We start from the raw sequence: 19,430 nt of genomic DNA, 5'->3' as shown, positions 1-19,430 counted from the left end.
TTGACAAAATTGACAAAATTGACAAAATTGACAAAATTGACAAAATTGACAAAATTGACAAAATTGACAAAATTGACAAAATTGACAAAATTGACAAAATTGACAAAATTGACATAATTGACAAAATTGACAAAATTGACAAAATTGACAAAATTGACAAAATTGACAAAATTGACAAAATTGACAAAATTGACAAAATTGACAAAATTGACAAAATTGACAAAATTGACAAAATTGACAAAATTGACAAAATTGACAAAATTGACAAAATTGACAAAATTGACAAAATTGACAAAATTTACAAAATTGACAAAATTGACAAAATTGACAAAATTGACAAAATTTACAAAATTGACAAAATTGACAAAATTGACAAAATTGACAAAGTTGACAAAGTTGACAAAATTGACAAAATTGACAAAATTGACAAAATTGACAAAATTGACAAAATTGACAAAATTGACAAAATTGACAAAATTGACAAAATTAACAAAATTGACAAAATTGACAAAATTGACAAAATTGACAAAATTGACAAAATTGACAAAATTGACAAAATTGACAAAATTGACAAAATTGACAAAACTGACAAAATTGACAAAATTGACAAAATTGACAAAATTGACAAAATTGACAAAGTTGACAAAATTTACAAAATTGACAAAATTGACAAAATTGACAAAATTGACAAAATTGACAAAATTGACACAATTGACAAAATTGACAAAATCGAGAAAACTGACATTTTTTTTTAATATTCGGCAAATGAAACAGATGTAGTTGTTCTTATGTTTGATTTTTTTAATGTTTTGCGACATTCTCATCTGAAATTTTACTTTTTACTTCTATTTGATAAGTTTCAATCGAACGACGCGAACTTCTATGTAAATTGTATAAATGAGTTCACCTGAAAATATACCAGCTTATTCCAATGTACCAGGGCTCACAAAATATTCGTCACTGCACCGAGTCTCTGTTGATTCGGTTTGCATTGGTTATGAGATCGAAATTAAATTTGCTTTCAGTTTTGAAAGCTCGGTCCTGGTGCCGGTATTCCATTTGATGATGTAGTCTATCATCAGAACCTCAAAAGAGAATCCAATTAACCTATGAGTAAACTAATCGAATGAAACCGTGTTTCGAAATGCTGATTGGCATTGATATCAGTCAAGTCGGTAGAAAATATAATTTTAAAGAATATTTTTGGTGAAAATTATTCAATTGATTTCATTTCTTCACCAGAATTGAATTACAAATTTCTTGGAAAATCTATAAGCATAGCTCAATTCAAATTTTTCCACATGAAAATGGCACATAGCGCAATCACCGTAGCTATTCAGTGGCCCCTCACAATATCACACCTCATAGCACCATTTCCTAAACTTATAAAAAACCAATGCAAAAACTATTCAAATCGAATATCTTTTCACGCTGATTGATTCTGCTCCAACACGTGTTCTTCGTAAAAATCCAATCAGAAATAAATTTCCTGCGAATCGACAAAAATTGACACCAGCCAGTATTCAGCTCCTGTAAAGTCGAGTGGGACAAGAGCAGCAAGAAGAAAAAGTCTCAACAAACATTATCATCATCGTCCCCGCCGAAGAACGATAACACCAAAAACCGCACGCTTTTATGAAGCCATATCGTATGGAAAAATTTCTGTGCGGATATGAGCGCTCATACTTCATATAACACGTTTGTTCACACATACATGATCACACGAACACTCACACACACCTACAGCCAAACGCACATGGAAACATTCCGCCATTGCCGGAGCTGCTTTGCTACAATATCAAGTTTCCATTTTGTTCTCTTCCTCTGGTTCGCGATGGAATAAAATTTTATTCGATTTGTTCGGCATGAAGGCGAAGATGAACTTGAATCTCCTTTTTTTCGCTCATCACATATGTATTCTTGCAGGCAGAAATAGTGAAGCATAAAAATTGTGCTTCAGTGCATGCAAGCTTGAATTTTTCTTTCAGAATCACATCAAGAATGAGCGAGAAAAACGAGCAACTCGAATATAGGCAAGGATTTCTGTTTTGCTCGACTAACATAAACGGAATAATTAGAATCTTGAAGGTTGAAATTAATTTTATGAATATCGAGATAAACAACCCGCAATGAAAATAATCAAATCTTCCAACGTTACATCGTGTTCCGAAGTTACGCCGCGTGATAAAACTATCCGAAAACGCGAACATCACGGAAAAAAATCTTCCTTCACGGCGGATTTTGGGTCCTTCGAGCCGGATTTAAAACTCCAGTAAACAGAACCTTTGAGGTCTAATCGATGAGAATCGTCTTAAACAACTATAAGACGACAATGGTAACGGTATGGTAATGGTATGGTAATGGTATGGTAATGGTATAGTAATGGTATGGTAATGGTATGGTAATGGTATGGTAATGGTATGGTAATGGTATGGTAATGGTATGGTAATGGTATGGTAATGGTATGGTAATGGTATGGTAATGGTATGGTAATGGTATGGTATGGTAATGGTATGGTAATGGTATGGTAATGGTATGGTAATGGTATGGTAATGGTATGGTAATGGTATGGTAATGGTATGGTAATGGTATGGTAATGGTATGGTAATGGTATGGTAATGGTATGGTAATGGTATGGTAATGGTATGGTAATGGTATGGTAATGGTATGGTAATGGTATGGTAATGGTATGGTAATGGTATGGTAATGGTATGGTAATGGTATGGTAATGGTATGGTAATGGTATGGTAATGGTATGGTAATGGTATGGTAATGGTATGGTAATGGTATGGTAATGGTATGGTAATGGTATGGTAATGGTATGGTAATGGTATGGTAATGGTATGGTAATGGTATGGTAATGGTATGGTAATGGTATGGTAATGGTATGGTAATGGTATGGTAATGGTATGGTAATGGTATGGTAATGGTATGGTAATGGTATGGTAATGGTATGGTAATGGTATGGTAATGGTATGGTAATGGTATGGTAATGGTATGGTAATGGTATGGTAATGGTATGGTAATGGTGTGGTAATGGTATGGTAATGGTATGGTAATGGTATGGTAATGGTATGGTAATGGTATGGTATGGTAATGGTATGGTAATGGTATAGTAATGGTATGGTAATGGTATGGTAATGGTATGGTAATGGTATGGTAATGGTATGGTAATGGTATGGTAATGGTATGGTAATGGTATGGTAATGGTATGGTATGGTAATGGTATGGTAATGGTATGGTAATGGTATGGTAATGGTATGGTAATGGTATGGTAATGGTATGGTAATGGTATGGTAATGGTATGGTAATGGTATGGTAATGGTATGGTAATGGTATGGTAATGGTATGGTAATGGTATGGTAATGGTATGGTAATGGTATGGTAATGGTATGGTAATGGTATGGTAATGGTATGGTAATGGTATGGTAATGGTATGGTAATGGTATGGTAATGGTATGGTAATGGTATGGTAATGGTATGGAATGGTATGGAAGTGCATCGTAATGAAGTTTTCGCAAACCAGTGTACCAGTGACTTAATTTTGGATTGCTGCTGACGGCTACCTCTATTTTTGCTGCTGTTCTCAGAATCTTGTGATACTGCTGAGAAATTAACTGAGTCTGGTCCAAGATTGATATTTGATGATTCAGTGTTATTGCTCTATGTTGTGACCGTAGGTAAATGGACAGAATCGGTGAAGATTTCGCGGATATAAGTAGAATCGGACTACTCTAAAACACGTTTTTATTCCGATAGCTTTTCACAACAGCTGAATTGGCGATAAGCAAGATGCACACTTGTACCGAGGTAGCATCAAGTATGATGTAGCAAGATACATTTAAGGTAAGGTATATCAACTCTTCCTCTCGTAAAAAAAAGAAGTTATACAATCCAAAAATTATAAATTTAACTTTTGGGGAGGTTTGATTGTTCTTCCGGAACGCCGTAACGGGATACTTTCACGTCGAACCTCCGATGTTCCACCGGCAGGGCTGCACGTCTTGGAAGTGTCGTCAACAACGACCTCGGTCGCTTGTTCTGGTAGACTTCCAATATCCGCTGGATCAGGAATCTTCGGTCGATTGTCGACAGAAATGCCGACATCAGGAGCATGATTCGATGGAATAGTTGTCAGGGAATTTGGTAATGCTCGTTGATAGCTTGTGCTCGGTTGGTTGGTGTTCAACGGCAGATGTTCACCTACGCCGCAGATGTGATCAACATGTCTCTCCCATATTCTTCCATCGTCGAGTCGGACAGTGTTCCGTAATTTTCCCAACTTAGAAACAACTCTTCCGAACTGCCACTTATTGTTCGACAGGAAATCTCGTACACGGACTCGGTCGCCATCTGCTAACTGTCGCACGACCAAATTCGGGCGATCTTCTTCGGAAGCTTTCGGTAGCATCAAATCGAGGCGAGAACGGATTTGACGACCGAACATCATCATTGACGAGGACGGACCAGTAGAGGGATGTAACATTTTTCGGTACGTTAGCAGGATATTCGCAAGTTCCAAGTTGATCTTCGACCTCGGACACTTGAGGGCCTTCAGTTTTTGCTTGAAGGTCTGCACATAGCGTTCTGCTTGCCCGTTGGTAGCAGGATGGTACGGGGCTCCCATCTTGTGCACGATGCCATTTCTTTTCAAAAACAGCTGGAAGGATTCGGCCGTAAATTGTACACCATGGTCGCTAACGAAGACCAAAGGGATTCCGAAAGTACTAAAGATCTCACGGCACATGTTTTCGGTACTCTCGGCAGTAATGGATCGACAAACTTCTATTTCTGGCCACTTGGTGTAGGAGTCCACCAGTATGAAGAAGTAAGTATCCATGAATGGACCGGCAAAGTCCGCATGAACCCGTTGGAAAGGTTCGGTAGCCGGCTCCCAGGAGTGCGGTTTGGTCTTCTAAGGATCTGGTCTAACAGATTGACATTTAGCGCAATTTGAGATCCATTCTTCGATTTGGCGGTCAATACCACGATTTCGTTCTAGTAACTCCGAAGTGTCTAGAGTGGAGTTCTTGTAACACTCGCTGTCGGATAACATCCGGTATGTACACTCGAATGCCTCGAAGCAAGCAACCTTTTTGCAGCGAGAATTCTGTTTGGTCAACCCCGAATCTGTCTTTGGCATCAACAATTTTCCCGTATTTTAACCCTTTGATAAGTGTACTCACCGACTTATCATCAGCAGTTGCCTGGGAAAGTTCTGAAGTGGTCAGTGGAAGAGTTTCGATCTGGTTCAGCTCATCGACATCGGACTCCTCGATCTCGCTTTCAGGATCCGACCGCTTCACTGGCATTCTGGACAGCGCGTCCGCATTGCCATGGTCCACTGACTTGCGGAATCGTAGCTCGTACTTGAACGATTGTAGAAAGGTGGAATAGTGTTGCATTCTAAGCGCGGACATTACAGGAAGACCTTTGTTCTCGTTGAAGATCTTCGAAACAGCTTGATTGTCCGTCAACAGAGTGAAGTTTCTACCGTAGATGTATTGGAAAAACTTTTTCACACCGAACACTATGGCGTAAGCTTCTTTGTCCACCTGTATGTAAGCCTGTTGAGTGCGATTCAACGTCTGCGATGCGAATTGTATCGGGCGTTCGCTGCCATCGGGGTAGATGTGGCTGAGCACCACCCCGACGCCGTAAGGAGAAGCATCGGTTGCCAGCAGCAAAGGCAGATCCGGCGAAAAGTGAACTAGGCAGTTGTCTGCTTGCATTCTCTCCTTGACGATTCGGAAGGACTTTTCGCACTCCTTGGTCCATTTGAAGTCAACTTCTTTTTTGAGCAGATTGTTGAGCGGGTACAGCACTGTGCTCAAATTTTCGAAGAAACGCGCGTAGTAATTAATTAGGCCGACGAAGGATCGGACCTCATCCTTGTTTTTCGGCCGTGGCATATTTTGGATTGCTTCGACTTTTTGGGGAATTTTGTGGATACCTTCTCGATCGATGAAATACCCACAGTACTGGATGCAATCGGTGAAAAATTCGCACTTTTTTCGATTAACCCGAACGTTATGGTAGGCTAATCGTCGCAGAACTTCCTCAAGACGACTCAGGTGTACCGCATCGGTAGGACCTGTTACTTTAATGTCGTCGAGAAAAACGCTTACTCCTTCGATGCCTTGCAAGATCGTTTCGATTTGGCGCTGCCAGATTGCCGGAGCTGATGATATGCCGTACATCAGTCGATTCGGACGATAAAGCCCGCGGTGCGTGTTCAGAGTTAGAATTTCTCTGTCTTCGGGTGCAACCTCCATCTGCAGATACGCCTGGACAAGATCAATTTTGGAAAAATTTTGATCCTCCGGTGAGCGACGCAAACAGCTCATCTATCGTTGGCAGCGGGTGCTGGTCCACTTTTAATTGAGGATTCACTGTTTGTTTATAATCACCACAAACACGTACGCGATTCTCCGATTTCTTCACAGGCACTATCGGAGTCGCCCAATTACTGTGTTCCACTTTGCTAAGAACACCTTCAGCCACAAGTCTGTTCAGTTCAGCGTCCACAGTCTTTTGCATATTGAAAGGAATTTTGCGCGCTCTGAGAAACACTGGATGCGCGTTTTGCTGAAGGTGTAGTTTAGCTTGCACTGTTGATATTTTCCCGATGGAGTCCTCCAACACTGTCGCATATTTTCGGAATATGTGTTCCAATTGCGACGCACTATCACTAACACTGACACTCTTCACTGTATCCGGTATTCGCAGCATCGTATTCCAATTGATGGCCAACACACGCAGCCATTCCCTACCCAGCAGTGGGTGTTTGTTGGAATCAACCACGTGCAATGGCAAAATCGATTTCACTCCCATGTATTGCACTTCTACATCCAAGACCCCTCGTACATGGATGTCACTGTCGCAGTAGCTAACCAAGCTCAACCGACTTCTTCGCAAACGCACATCAGCATACAAATTATCGTAGCACTTCGTATTAATTATGCTGACGGAACTTTCCGTATCGATTTCAAATCGAACGCACACACCGTTAACGAGAAGAGACAGCCACATCTTTGTAGCACCAGCGCACACATTCAACGAGCAAATTTCGACGACAAATTGCGCATCACTTTTTTCTTCAAGATGGCTTCTTTCTCCGATGTAATTTGCCTTCACTTTGCCCGACTTGAACCCAGATTTCCCCGCACTCTGTGCATGTTCTAAGCTCATGGAAATACTGATATCAACGACAATTCTCACAAATGTCAAGGCATACATATCATTAGACCAACACGGATTCTACCCAGGACGTTCGACAACTACGAATCTTCTGCTGTTTACTTCGACCTGTCTGAAAGCAATTGAGGATGGGTTTCAGATCGACACAATATATACAGATCTGAAAGCCGCCTTTGATAGAGTTAACCATCAACTTCTACTAGCCAAGCTACAACGACTGGGATTCTCAAGCGAATTAGTTCAATGGCTAAAATCCTGCCTTACAGACAGGAAAATGACCGTTAAATTAGGCAGCTGTGAGTCCAGCGAATTCACCAACTTTTTTGGAGTCCCACAAGGCAGCAACCTAGGTCCTCTGTTGTTCTCAATTTTTTTCAATGATGTACACTTGCTGCTCCCACAAGAATGCAGGATGTCTTACGCAGATGATCTTAAAGTTTTCGCTAAAATCAGTTCTCATGTTGACTGTTTCACTTTACAAACTCTCATCGATAAATTCATCAAATGGTGTGAAACAAACTGTCTCTGCGTTAGTGTTAACAAATGCGCTATTATATCGTTCAGCTGAAGAGTCGACCCGATACAGTTTCCTTATAATATTTGTAACACACAAATCGATAGAGTGGTTGCTTTTAAGGACCTCGGAATTCTAAACTCGAAATTGACCTTTCGCGACCATTATTCTCATATAATCTCCAGAGCAAATCGCAACCTCAGATTCCTCAAAAGAGTATCGAAAGAGTTTCGAGACCCTTACTGCCTTCGATCCTTATACTGTTCCCTAGTGCGCTCATTACTAGAGTATGCCTCGGAATTTTGGTCTCCTTATACGATGGTTTGGTCCAAAAGACTTGAAGCTGTTCAATCGAGATTTGTGAAATACGCACTCAGATTCCTGCCGTGGAACCAGCCCCAGGAGCTCACTGACTACAGCGAACGTTGCAGACTGCTTGGTCTAGACACTCTTTTGGAGAGAAGAGTCACAGCACGAGCTTTACTTGTAAACAAGATCTTCACAGGCACTATCGACTGCCCGGAATTACTCAGCTCCTTTAATATCAACGTTCCGGCAAGAACATTAAGGCAACGAGATTTCCTTCAAATCGACTTCAGACGAACTAATTACGGACAACATGAACCAATAAGAAGCATGAGTCGAATCTTCAACTGGTTTTTTGAACTTTATGAATTTGACATTACAACTAACTGTTTTAGATCTAGCATAAGAAATTTGCCACAACCTAGAAATCTGATTGTCTCGATAGAAAATTATACATTTTAGTGAATTATATTTGTAATGTTCCCGTTAAACTTAGAATTAATCTTTCATGTAGACTATTCAGTCAGATGAATTGTGATAATAAATGTAAATGTAAAATTAAAATTAATTAAGAGCTCATATGAAGTTTTTAAATCGTGGCCTCAAAACCTTGATTCAGATTTCCATTTGATGTCATCAGATGGATAATATTGTTTCCCAATTCAAATCGTTATGATTTGATCTGTTTTGTTATTTATCAAGAGATGAGCATTTCAAATAATTGTATTTATTTCCCGCACCTCACATGGAAGTGATAATATATGCAGCATCAACAGACAACAGGTAATCATTTGCTGTATAAATATTTCATCAAAATCCAACAACAAGTGAGCAGATGTTCCGATCATCTTCCCCAGAGAGAGAATCATAAATCCATGAACCAAAGCTTCGAGTTGTTTTTCTCGATGTCATATAACATAGTAAGAAAAAAAATCCAGTTGCAGAAGGAAGTCACGAACCATAACGTTTCGGATCAAACGTTAGCTTTGCTGCCAGGATTCCGGAAACGGAGACGACGAAATTTTGAATATTCATGCCAAAGATTTGTCTTTGATTCTGGGCCCAGGGTTCAGAGAAGTTGAGCCACATTCGATTGGAAGAAGATTTTGTCTTTTCTGACCAGCTGAAGCCGCTCATAGGAGGATGCTATAGTTGAGAGACTGAATCTAGGTTCATTTTTCCGAAAGCTGGTCTGGTCATTCAATTCGATCAGATTTCGACCAACTCATTGACATTCATAAGGTGTACTGTGTGATTGAAGGTTATGTTTTTGACCCATTTTTAATCTGCATTGACACGGTTCAGTTAATAAATTGAATAAAATCTTGAAAGCAACTATTTGAAATTTTGTATCTGAACCAATTTTTTTGATGAAAATTTCAAATCTTACTTACTTTGATCATTATTCACATTTTTCAACTAAAATCTTAAAATTGAAACGTACTTATAAACATTTCCGACTTGGAACGATATCTTTGGAAGCTGAATGCCACCACACCCAATATTCGGCACCATCGAACAATCTTTCAGCAGTACAAACTCCTCAGAAATCATTGTCTCCATTTTACTTAATTACCGGCTCTCTTCACCAGACAAATCCCCAATCCAATCAACGCAATCCCTCAACCCTTCGCTCGAAGCAAAAACTCCGCCCCACAATCACATTCGACGGACTTTGGAGCTTTGTGAGATTCACTTGAGGCACTTGTCAGTTTGTGGAGCTTTTCCCTTACTATACTATTATGCTAGGAGAGATGGACAATGACGACCTTCGTCTTCGTCCGGTGGAAAGCTGAGAAAGTGAGAAGGAAGAGAAGGAGTAAACGAAACATAAAAGTAGAGCCCCTTGTCGTTGATAGTGACTACTTTTATGTTGTTTGACATTATGGCAAATTGCTTTTCCACCCTCACTTGTTTTGGATAGCTTTTTGAGCCCTCTTTCAAGCTTTAATTTAGGGTTTATTTCTGCCGTCATCTGAATGAAGGCAGATACATTAACTTGACCTAGTTGAAGTTTTTAGAAGAAAAATTTGGCAAACTGTTGCAACTCCTTCAGATCATCAATTCATATTTTATGGTCTCACTCATTTGAATAATTTCAAGTAGAAGGTGTGAACATTTGTCTGGACAAATTAACAAAAAATTTTGAAATAATTGGAGCTAGTTGATAACGCAGTTCCGAGTCTTGATAAAGAAGGCTCGGCGAGTAGAATGAGAAAAAGAAGAAGAGAAGTCAGCTGTTCTTTTGACAGGCTAGAAAATTCCCGATTTTGAACATTCTGTGTGCACCATTAATTGATGTTAATTGTTTTACAGAGGAATTGAATATGGTAAACCGGTTGGATAAAAATCATGACAATCGGTTGACCACTAAAAACTACCAACAAGACCTTTTTTTAAAGCTGATTTTTTCATCATTTTTGCACGTTTTAGCATCAAGATAACATTGCATTCATTAATAAAATGAGAAAAAAACACATAATGCAATCTTGAATGGACCAAAAAATTTCATAACATAGTTAAAAAGAGGCCGTACAACATAACCAAATTTTTGTTCTAAAACGTGTTTTTTATTGAAATTTCTGCCATTCGCGTATCAATTTTCGATACATTCATTTTTGTGAAGTCGTAAAAAAAATCCAATATAGCTCTCGGCACTACCTTATTTAAATATTAAATTTGCACTCCACCACAGTTTTTGCGTATTGGCGCGATTTCAGATCCAACCCAGAATTGGGTATATACTCTGTAGGACCTTTTCAAGTGTTACGAAGGGAAAACGGTCGTATTTGAAGGCAGTCTTCTTTGTATATTTCGCCATTTATCGTGTCCACCGTTATGAAACATTAACTGATTTGCAACTTCCATGGATCGTCTGCCTCTTCAAATACTTGACATAATTTTTTTCATTTTTTTACCTTCCTTGATTAATTCCGGAAAATACAGGCGAGACTTGTGAACGAAAAAGTTCGTTTTGCTGACAAATATAATATTTTTATTTTAATATCTCCTTACTAGAGGTCCAAATTTTTTGCGCGCGATTTGACTACCGTATTTTGTTTATTTTACTGGTTCACAGTGGTAAAAAATGTGCCAAACGTTATCGATGCTTATAACTTTTTTGTTTAACATTTTATCTTCTAGGTGTCTTCGGGGAAATTTTACAGTAGAATGAATTCTATGAGAAAATGTTATGATTTTTTGTTACTAACTCTTCTACATGTGAGATAAAAAAAATCTAACTTTTAAACTGTAGGTCCAATCATTTTGCTGTCTTCCAAAAGCTTATTTGAAGTGCATATTTATGAAACTTTGTCTTGAACGTCAAGTTTCTAAAACATTCAAATTTTGAGATAAAGTGTAAAATACGAAAATAACATTTAAACATCAGATTATTTATAATAACTTTTTTCTTATTATTTTAAAATCTTCAAAACATTCTACAAAGTTGTTTAGATAATGAAAATACATCAACTTTGCAAGTATGCAAAATGTAAGTGTTCAGAGTTATATTGAGAAAAGGATAAAATAAGTGCTATTTCAGTCTCAATTAAATGAACAGTCGGCCATTTTCGACAGTTCGTTTTATATGCAAATTAATCACCGTTGATCACAACACTGTAAAAATCGTGTGTATCCTTTAGTATCCAAGCGAGATACATTTTGTTTGCTTTGCCATGTTTGTTTGTTTTTCTATGTAAAACAGCGCATTCAACGAAGAAGAAGAGCAAAATGTGTTATCTGGAATGCACTGTTGATACTTAGAAATCATCGTTTTTCTGACAAACATGGCAAAGCGAAACAGATGTATCTCGCTTGGATACAAGTGGATACACATTATTTTTACAGATTTTTATAGAATAAACCTCGACTATAAATTTAATATTACTCAAGAAGCTTACATTTTACATGCTAACAATGTTGAACAAAAATATGTTTTTGAATTATCTGAACAACTTTGTAGAATATTTTGAAGACTTTAAAATTTCCAGAGAAAAGTTATGATAAAAAAGCTTATTTTATAAGGTTTTCATTTTTTACTGTATATCTCAAAATATGAACGATTTAGAAACTCAATGTTTCAGACGAAGTTTCACAAATTTGAATTTTAAATAAGTTTGTGGTAGACAGCAAAGAGGTTGACCTACGATTTAGAAGTATTTTTATCTCACTTATAGGGGATAAATAAAAAATCATAACATTTTCTCATAGAGCTCTTTCTACTGTTAAATTTCTGCGAAGACACGTAGAAGATGAAATGTAAAACAAAAAAGTTGTAAGCAACGATCACGTTTTTCACATTTTTTACCACTGTGCGATAGACAAATTTTCTACCTTCTAGAAATGAAGTTTAGGCCCAAGGTTGCCGAAAAAAATTTTGTGTTTTTTAAGAAAAAAAAATCTGACTTTCTGTGTTTTTACCTTAAAATTCTGTGATGGTTTTCTGTGAGGCTATAATCTTCAATTTCATTGACAAATCATGACATATTGGGTCTTTTAAACATTTTAGTAGGGAAAAATAAATTAACATTAGAAATCTGATCATGCTTTTTAAATTTAAGGTTAGAAATTTAAATTTTATATTGGCAAGAAAAATGGTAAATTTGGAAACCATTTTAAATTTAAAAAATTCTGTGAAATCTGTGGATATTTTAAAATTCTGGGTTTTGTGACATGGATTCTGTAATGAAAATTTGCTCAGAATTCTGTGATATTTTAGATTATTCTGTGGTTTTGGCAACCTTGATCAAGCCTCCCAAGTAACTATTTAAGTTCTATGCCAACCTTCACAGCTCACTTAAGGGGGGGGTAGGGTCTAACGGGTATAAAAAAAACACCATTTTCACGATTTTTTCCTAGAACTATCGTTCAAACAAATGTATTCAAATTTTTTGCATTATACAAAGCATTGTTAAAAGAACATTTAGTAATTTTTTCGTAGGAAAATATTGAAAAATGAGCCGGTGACGGAGCATTTTCTAGGATGCCTTTTAGAAAACAGGATTTGCGGTGGACACTGTATCTTAGCACAGAATCATCTGAAGTCAAAAAATCAGAGCAAAATATTTTTAGTAGATGTTTTTCTGGACCCCAACGTTTTTATTTAAATTAAAAATTTTTTAATGAAATTTTTGTGGCTGTTTGAAGTAAAAAATACGATTTTTCACGAAAAAATCCGCCATTTTTCACCTGTAAAATCTTCCCAAAGTAAAAAAAACAAAAAATAAAAACGTTGGGGTCTGGTATTTTATATGTAGAAAATATGTTCCAAATTTGAAAAGAATCGGATAAGTAGTTTTCAAATGACGATGTCCACGGACTTTAAAAATGTGCTTTCGAGAAAAACGCGTTTGAAGTTTCTGCTCTTGCTTTGTTGGAGTATTAGATAGGAGGAGATAAAGGCCTATAATATCTACAGTTTTGCTCCAATTGACTTGAAAATTTGACACAAAAAAAATAAAAAAGTCGATTTTTTTAAAGTGTTAGACCCTACCCCCCCCCCTTAAGACTATTTCCTTAAGCTACTTTATAAGCCAAAGCACATTCTATGCTTTAGCACATCTACTTTAAAGCTAACATAACGTCTTTAAAGCTAATTCAATAAGCTATAATAAAACATCCAATAAAATAGTTTAATTCCACCATAGGTTGAACGAAACATATACACCTGTAACATCAGATTTCTGGTGAACACGATATAGCATCAAAACATAAGCGCGTCTCAAAGAAAATCGAAGTTGACCACATTCTAAAAGTTTTTTTTTTTAATAACAAATAATAATTTAAGGAACATATTAATTTTGCTCAAATGATGCAATTTTTGTTGCAATTCAATAAATGTTTAGTTAATAGGGTAAACTAGCTTGTGTGGAAGTTTCAAGAAATGATTTCAACTATGCGAGAAATGGCAATTGGAATTTGGTGCGCTTCTCTGAGTGATTGAATTTTTTTTGAAAAAATAATGCGAAAACAAATAAATTGGAATAAATTGCACGGAAGCTTGTATGCATCAAAATTGCATACTATATCGTTGCACGAAACCTATAAATCAAGTAATTTTTTATCGAATAATTCAATCAAATCTAGAAAACAAAAGGTGAAATAACTCCCATTTTCTTAAATTTGTTTTTTGGTCTTGTAATCTTTCAGATATTGGAATTATTTTCAAATTTACATGAATTCCTTAAAACTTTAATTATTTCCCCCTTCGGGTTTTTTTGGAAATTTCGAAAGGGGGGGGGGAGGGGGGGGTTGACAAAAGAAGAAATTGATATTTGTTCCAGCCTTATTTTATCGGTTATATCGGTGAAATTTTATATCCTTTGAGAAAGAATATTTAAGAATTGAAAGTTTATAGGCGAATAGAGGATTAGAATAAGGTGAAAGATGTTGAAATTGAGCGGAAGAGTAATTTTAATTCGAAAAACTTTTCATCACATTTCATCGTTTTGTTCCTCAATGTGATGGAAAGATTTTCAAATTAAAATTACCCTTCCGCTCAATTTCAACATCTTTCATCTTATTCTAATCTTCTTTCCAGCTATAATCTTTCAATTCTTAAATATTCTTTTTCAAAGATATAAAATTTCACCGATAAAGCCGACAAAATAATTTCCCTAAATAAGTATTTTTTAAGATATTGCTATATTTACGACAGCGATTGATGCGCAATTTTATGAAAAATTCAGTTCATCTTTTCCTTTCTTATTCTTGTAGTCAAGTTTTGTTTGTTCACGTTAATTCATCCATGAACTAACTTTTTTTTTACTTTTTCCCAGCCGCTATTTAGGAACATTTGTTTGTTGAATATTTTTAACTATAATCATATGTTTTTTCTGCAACTTCTTATGTTTCAAACAGTAATTTTCGTTAATAACAGATTAAAAATAGAAAAAATCTTACTCTTAATAGTGTGTTTCAAATATTTTGAAAATTCCGACAGCACACTGCAATCTCGACGAAATCTGTTCTGCACTGTTAAATACTGGCCAGTTTGCTTATCTCTAGGATCAATTTTTAGAATGCAAATCTCCTTCAGGCGAGTCAATGATAAGTTAAAATTATCTGACTACATCAACTCCGCGCATCAATTGAAGCATTTGACTTCCAAAACCTTAATGGGTTTGGTTTAGCTTCAGTTCTGTAGAATACACAAATTCAAAAAAGATTAGAAAGTGCGAGAGCTATGCGACCTTTTCAACCATCTAAAAGCCAAATTTTTTTCGCTGAATAATTCACAAAAGTTCAATATTATCTTTAAAACAAATTTAGTTTTTCGAAAAATATATCGTTGGAGTTAATTTTCCAATAGTTTTTTTTTTCATAAATTGCATAACCACACGGGCTGAAAAACTATATATTTTGTACTTTTTCGCTTGTTATTAAACCCAATTCAACATTTTTTCCTGAGTTTTGAAACATATTAAGGCAATCTCATAGATCTAGTTTAATGTACTTTTTTTGTTAAAATTGATCTACAATTATCTGAGATATTTTAACTGATACAAAAATTAAAGTCGTTTCATATTTGCCGATTTGTTGTCGTTTTTTCCCAACCCCTCCTTAAGACGGGGTTTTAATTACATCTTCTATCTAACTAGGCATATTTTTTTCCTCGGGTTGATGAGTGGGTGTATCTTTTAGACCGAACTGTCAATAATTTTTCATGAAGCATTAAAAATAATGACTTCATAAAAATTTGGGGCATGTCCCTTTTTTCCTGTTTTTAAGCTTCTTTAAGCTGTAACATTGTAACATAAAATGAACATTTCATGGCTTTAGCGAGTTTATTTAATAAAATAATGCCAAAATTCTAAATTTTATTTATAATAAGCGATTGAAATATTGTACATAGTTATTTTCATATCGTTGTAAAACGTCTTATTATGTTCATGAACATTTAACAGCAAGTTTAATAACCAGTTTATGTTGAGTGGTCCAAAATAAGTCTCTTAGGAATTGAGTAGGGCCTATTTTCGACAGGGGTCAAATTGCTATTATAACAAGTTTTTTGGGTCTTCCAGCTTGTAAACTAGTTTTCAAGTGTTTTAGCATAGCTGTGAGTTGTTAAATCCATCACAGTTATGCAGAAAACCTCTTTAAATTTGACTCCAATAATGGCACGTCCTCCTTAAATGGATTCGATTCCAACTGTGAAAAATCCTTTTTCCTTTCTGGCCTGAAGAAGATTCACGACCTTCTACGATCTCTACCGTGCACATTGTCCATAAATTATATGATAAGCTTTGTGAGTTACAGCAGCTGACATCATCAGCTATGAGTTGTTTGATAATGGAAAATATGAAATTGAAATGTAATTTCTTTGGTGATTTTTGAATTCGAACCCAGATGGTATCGTTCAACCCTTTACAAAATATTAAGCACACAACATCGATAGATACGGGTTATTACAACAGTACAGAATAGGTGACACAAACCTCGGTGGTCCATCGATAAGGCCAACGTTGGGTGGAGGTGGCGGGGGAGGCGCAGGCGGAAGATCCGAATGGGCAGGACACCGATACAATCTACCCGAGGTAGGAGTCGGTGAGACGCCCGGAGGCAAATTGATTTTCGTTCAATTGTGGCATGTTGACCCACATATGTATGTATTTCGAGTTGAATGAAAGTGGGTGGTTTGTCGCGCGTTCACCAGTTTGGAAGGATGATTTTGGCCCGTGGTCAGCATAATGGGAAGCAAGAGTTGAGAAGATCCAGCGAAGTACGTATGAAGCAAGAACAGAAAAAAAATAGAAGAAGAGATCGTTCGTATGCTTTCTGGTACAAGGTGAAAATTTGATAGCATTTTATCGTCTGACTTACTAACTAGTTTTACCAGGACTAGGGAATTGGGACGGCGAACAATCGTGCTGGGACATTTGGTGGTGACATTTACGTAATAACTGGTACTTCGGACAATTATCACCTAACTGTTACAACAGATATAAAAACGATCAACTAAATTCAATTCACAACATCGAAGGGAAAACTTGAGAGATAGAAGATAGTTTGGGGAAAATTTAACCTAAACAATTAAAACTTATTAATTGAGTTACATCATAAACAGTGTTGGTATTGTAGTGTTCCAGTGTAATGATTATATACAAGTTTTCAATAAAAAAAAAAAAAGATGACTCAACACATCTACGCAGCATAAATAACACCAAAATAAAGAGTCATAACATAAATCGAAACCAATCAATCGTCATCGCTGTGAATAGATTTCCATCATCGCCCTCGTCGCCATGAAGGAACCATCAAATTGATTGAAGTGCGCAATTTTTTTTTTGGATTCTAACCTCAGATGGCCTTTTTCGGGTCGAAAAAGGGACCGGAAGTGGAACCGACACCAGAAAAAAAAAAATCAACAATACCGAATTCCTAACGTTCGGTTCCATTCCGACATCTGCCAAGTTGAAAAGAAACAATTTGATTAAATTTTCAACGAAGCATCGGAGTCTGTTTCGTTTGTTTTTTTCTCGATCTAGGTTTGATTTGACGGGTTCGGGAAAATAAAACAGACAACATCGTATTGTATCGTTAGCTGTGAAATGGACTGGAAGGATCGGTTGTAATTTGGGAACGCTGATTCTATAAATACTTAACAAAGCTTGAATTTCAATTCGTAAACAGATAAAATAAAACTGGAATGTCTAAAGATACAGAAATTTTGCCTTTCATAATTTTTTTCAAATATATATTTGATCATAAGGACTTTAACACCAGAATGTCATTCATCCCTGTTTCATTAATTGAAATAGAATAATCTATAACATGTCATTTTTATCATTTTCTGGCATTTTCTGTAATTTTAGGCCATGTAAATTAGTTTGTTTTCAAATCTGTTGAACGTCAATTAGCTACTAAATAAATTTGTTTATTTTACTGCAAATCGGTTGCCATTTTTTTTTTAAATTTTGTCGTTTTTGTTTTTGGGTTATATTTTGTGTCGATTTTGTGTAACTTTTGTAAAAATTTTATGTAATTTATTAGAGATGTACCGAATTGTGGTATTCGGCGAATGGCCGAATACCGAATATTGACCTTTTCAACTATTCGGCCAAACGAATATTCGGCCGAATATTCTATTGAGTTTCTATTAAAAATAAACTTTAGCGATTATTTCCATGTTTTCTATTTCTCCATATTCATGCCCCTCATGTTCTTTAGTCGATTATTTTCTACCAGATGATATTACCGGATGATAATTTTTAAGTAGGGATCTCACCAGAAGTCACCAATAACTGAAAAGACATCAAATGACTAGTCGCTTCTAGGGCGTTTATCCCCAAAGAGATTGCGTTCCTGTGATGTTGAATCCTGTTGAAAATTTGAGAAATTTGAGTTTTTTACTTGATTCAGCAAATAATCTGACATAATTCGGGAAGTTTAAACAATATCTGGACTTCCTGGACAGATTTGACTTCTCTGGAATCTTTACTGGATTTATGGGCAAGCTTAAATATATCCAGAAAATCTGTAATAAACTATTATCAAAGTATAAAGTGATACTTGTCACATTCTCCTGTAAGATCTACAGTGAAAGATACGCTGATAGGCCTAAGATGTTTTGCTGAAACCATAAGTTTTTAATGATTGTGTAGCTTTTACAACATTACTTTTAATTATTTAAAAAATTATCCAAAGTCATTTGAAAAATTTTACAAGTCTGTAGTAGATATTCGGCATATTCGGCTTATTCGGCCGAATACTTAGCTCAACTATTCGGTGAGCCGAATATTCGGCTTAACGGTTTTTCGGCGGTATTCGGCGCCAAATATTCGGCCGACCGAATATTCGGTACATCTCTATAATTTATACATCATGTTTATGTCGTTTTGTGTCATTTTTGTGTCATATTTCTGTCATTTTTGTATAATTTTGTGTAATTTTTGTGTCATTTTTGGGTAAATTTTGTGTCAATTTCGTGACCCTTTTTTGTCATTTTTGTGTAATTTTTGTAATGATTGTAATTTTTGTCATTTCTGTAATTTTTGTAATTTTTGTAATTTTTGTAATTTTTGTAATTTTTGTAATTTTTGTAATTTTTGTAATTTTTGTAATTTTTGTTATTTTTGTTATTTTTGTTATTTTTGTTATTTTTGTAATTTTTGTAATTTTTGTAATTTTTGTAATTTTTGTAATTTTTGTAATTTTTGTAATTTTTGTAATTTTTGTAATTTTTGTAATTTTTATAATTTTTGTAATTTTTGTAATTTTTGTCATTTTTGTAATTTTTTGTAATTTTTGTAAATTTTGTAATTTTTGTAATTTTTGTAATTTTTGAAATTTTTGTAATTTTTGTAATTTTTGTAATTTTTGTAATTTTTGTAATTTTTGTAATTTTTGTAATTTTTGTAATTTTTGTAATTTTTGTAATTTTTGTAATTTTTGTAATTTTTGTAATTTT

The 19,430-nt window shown here is 35.6% G+C and overlaps 1 protein-coding gene across 11 annotated transcripts in view; it reads right to left on the bottom strand.

Annotated features, from left to right (window-relative positions):
• LOC129744023 (uncharacterized) overlaps window positions 1-19,430 on the bottom strand; it is a 724,779-nt gene that overhangs the window by 309,300 nt on the left and 396,049 nt on the right. For 10 of the 11 annotated variants that reach the window (XM_055736329.1, XM_055736331.1, XM_055736338.1 and 7 more), the window contains one exon: window positions 16,459-16,548. The exons of the other annotated variant lie outside the window; for it this stretch is intronic. In XM_055736329.1, the coding sequence (XP_055592304.1) occupies window positions 16,459-16,548 (90 nt within the window). The remainder of the gene's footprint in view (window positions 1-16,458; window positions 16,549-19,430) is intronic. 11 annotated transcript variants of the gene reach the window in all.

Source organism: Uranotaenia lowii, chromosome 2 (assembly GCF_029784155.1).
Source record: "Uranotaenia lowii strain MFRU-FL chromosome 2, ASM2978415v1, whole genome shotgun sequence".
Lineage (NCBI taxonomy): Eukaryota > Metazoa > Arthropoda > Insecta > Diptera > Culicidae > Uranotaenia > Uranotaenia lowii.
The sequence above is the reverse complement of the archived record's forward strand: the minus strand, read 5'-3'. Positions and strand labels throughout refer to the sequence as shown.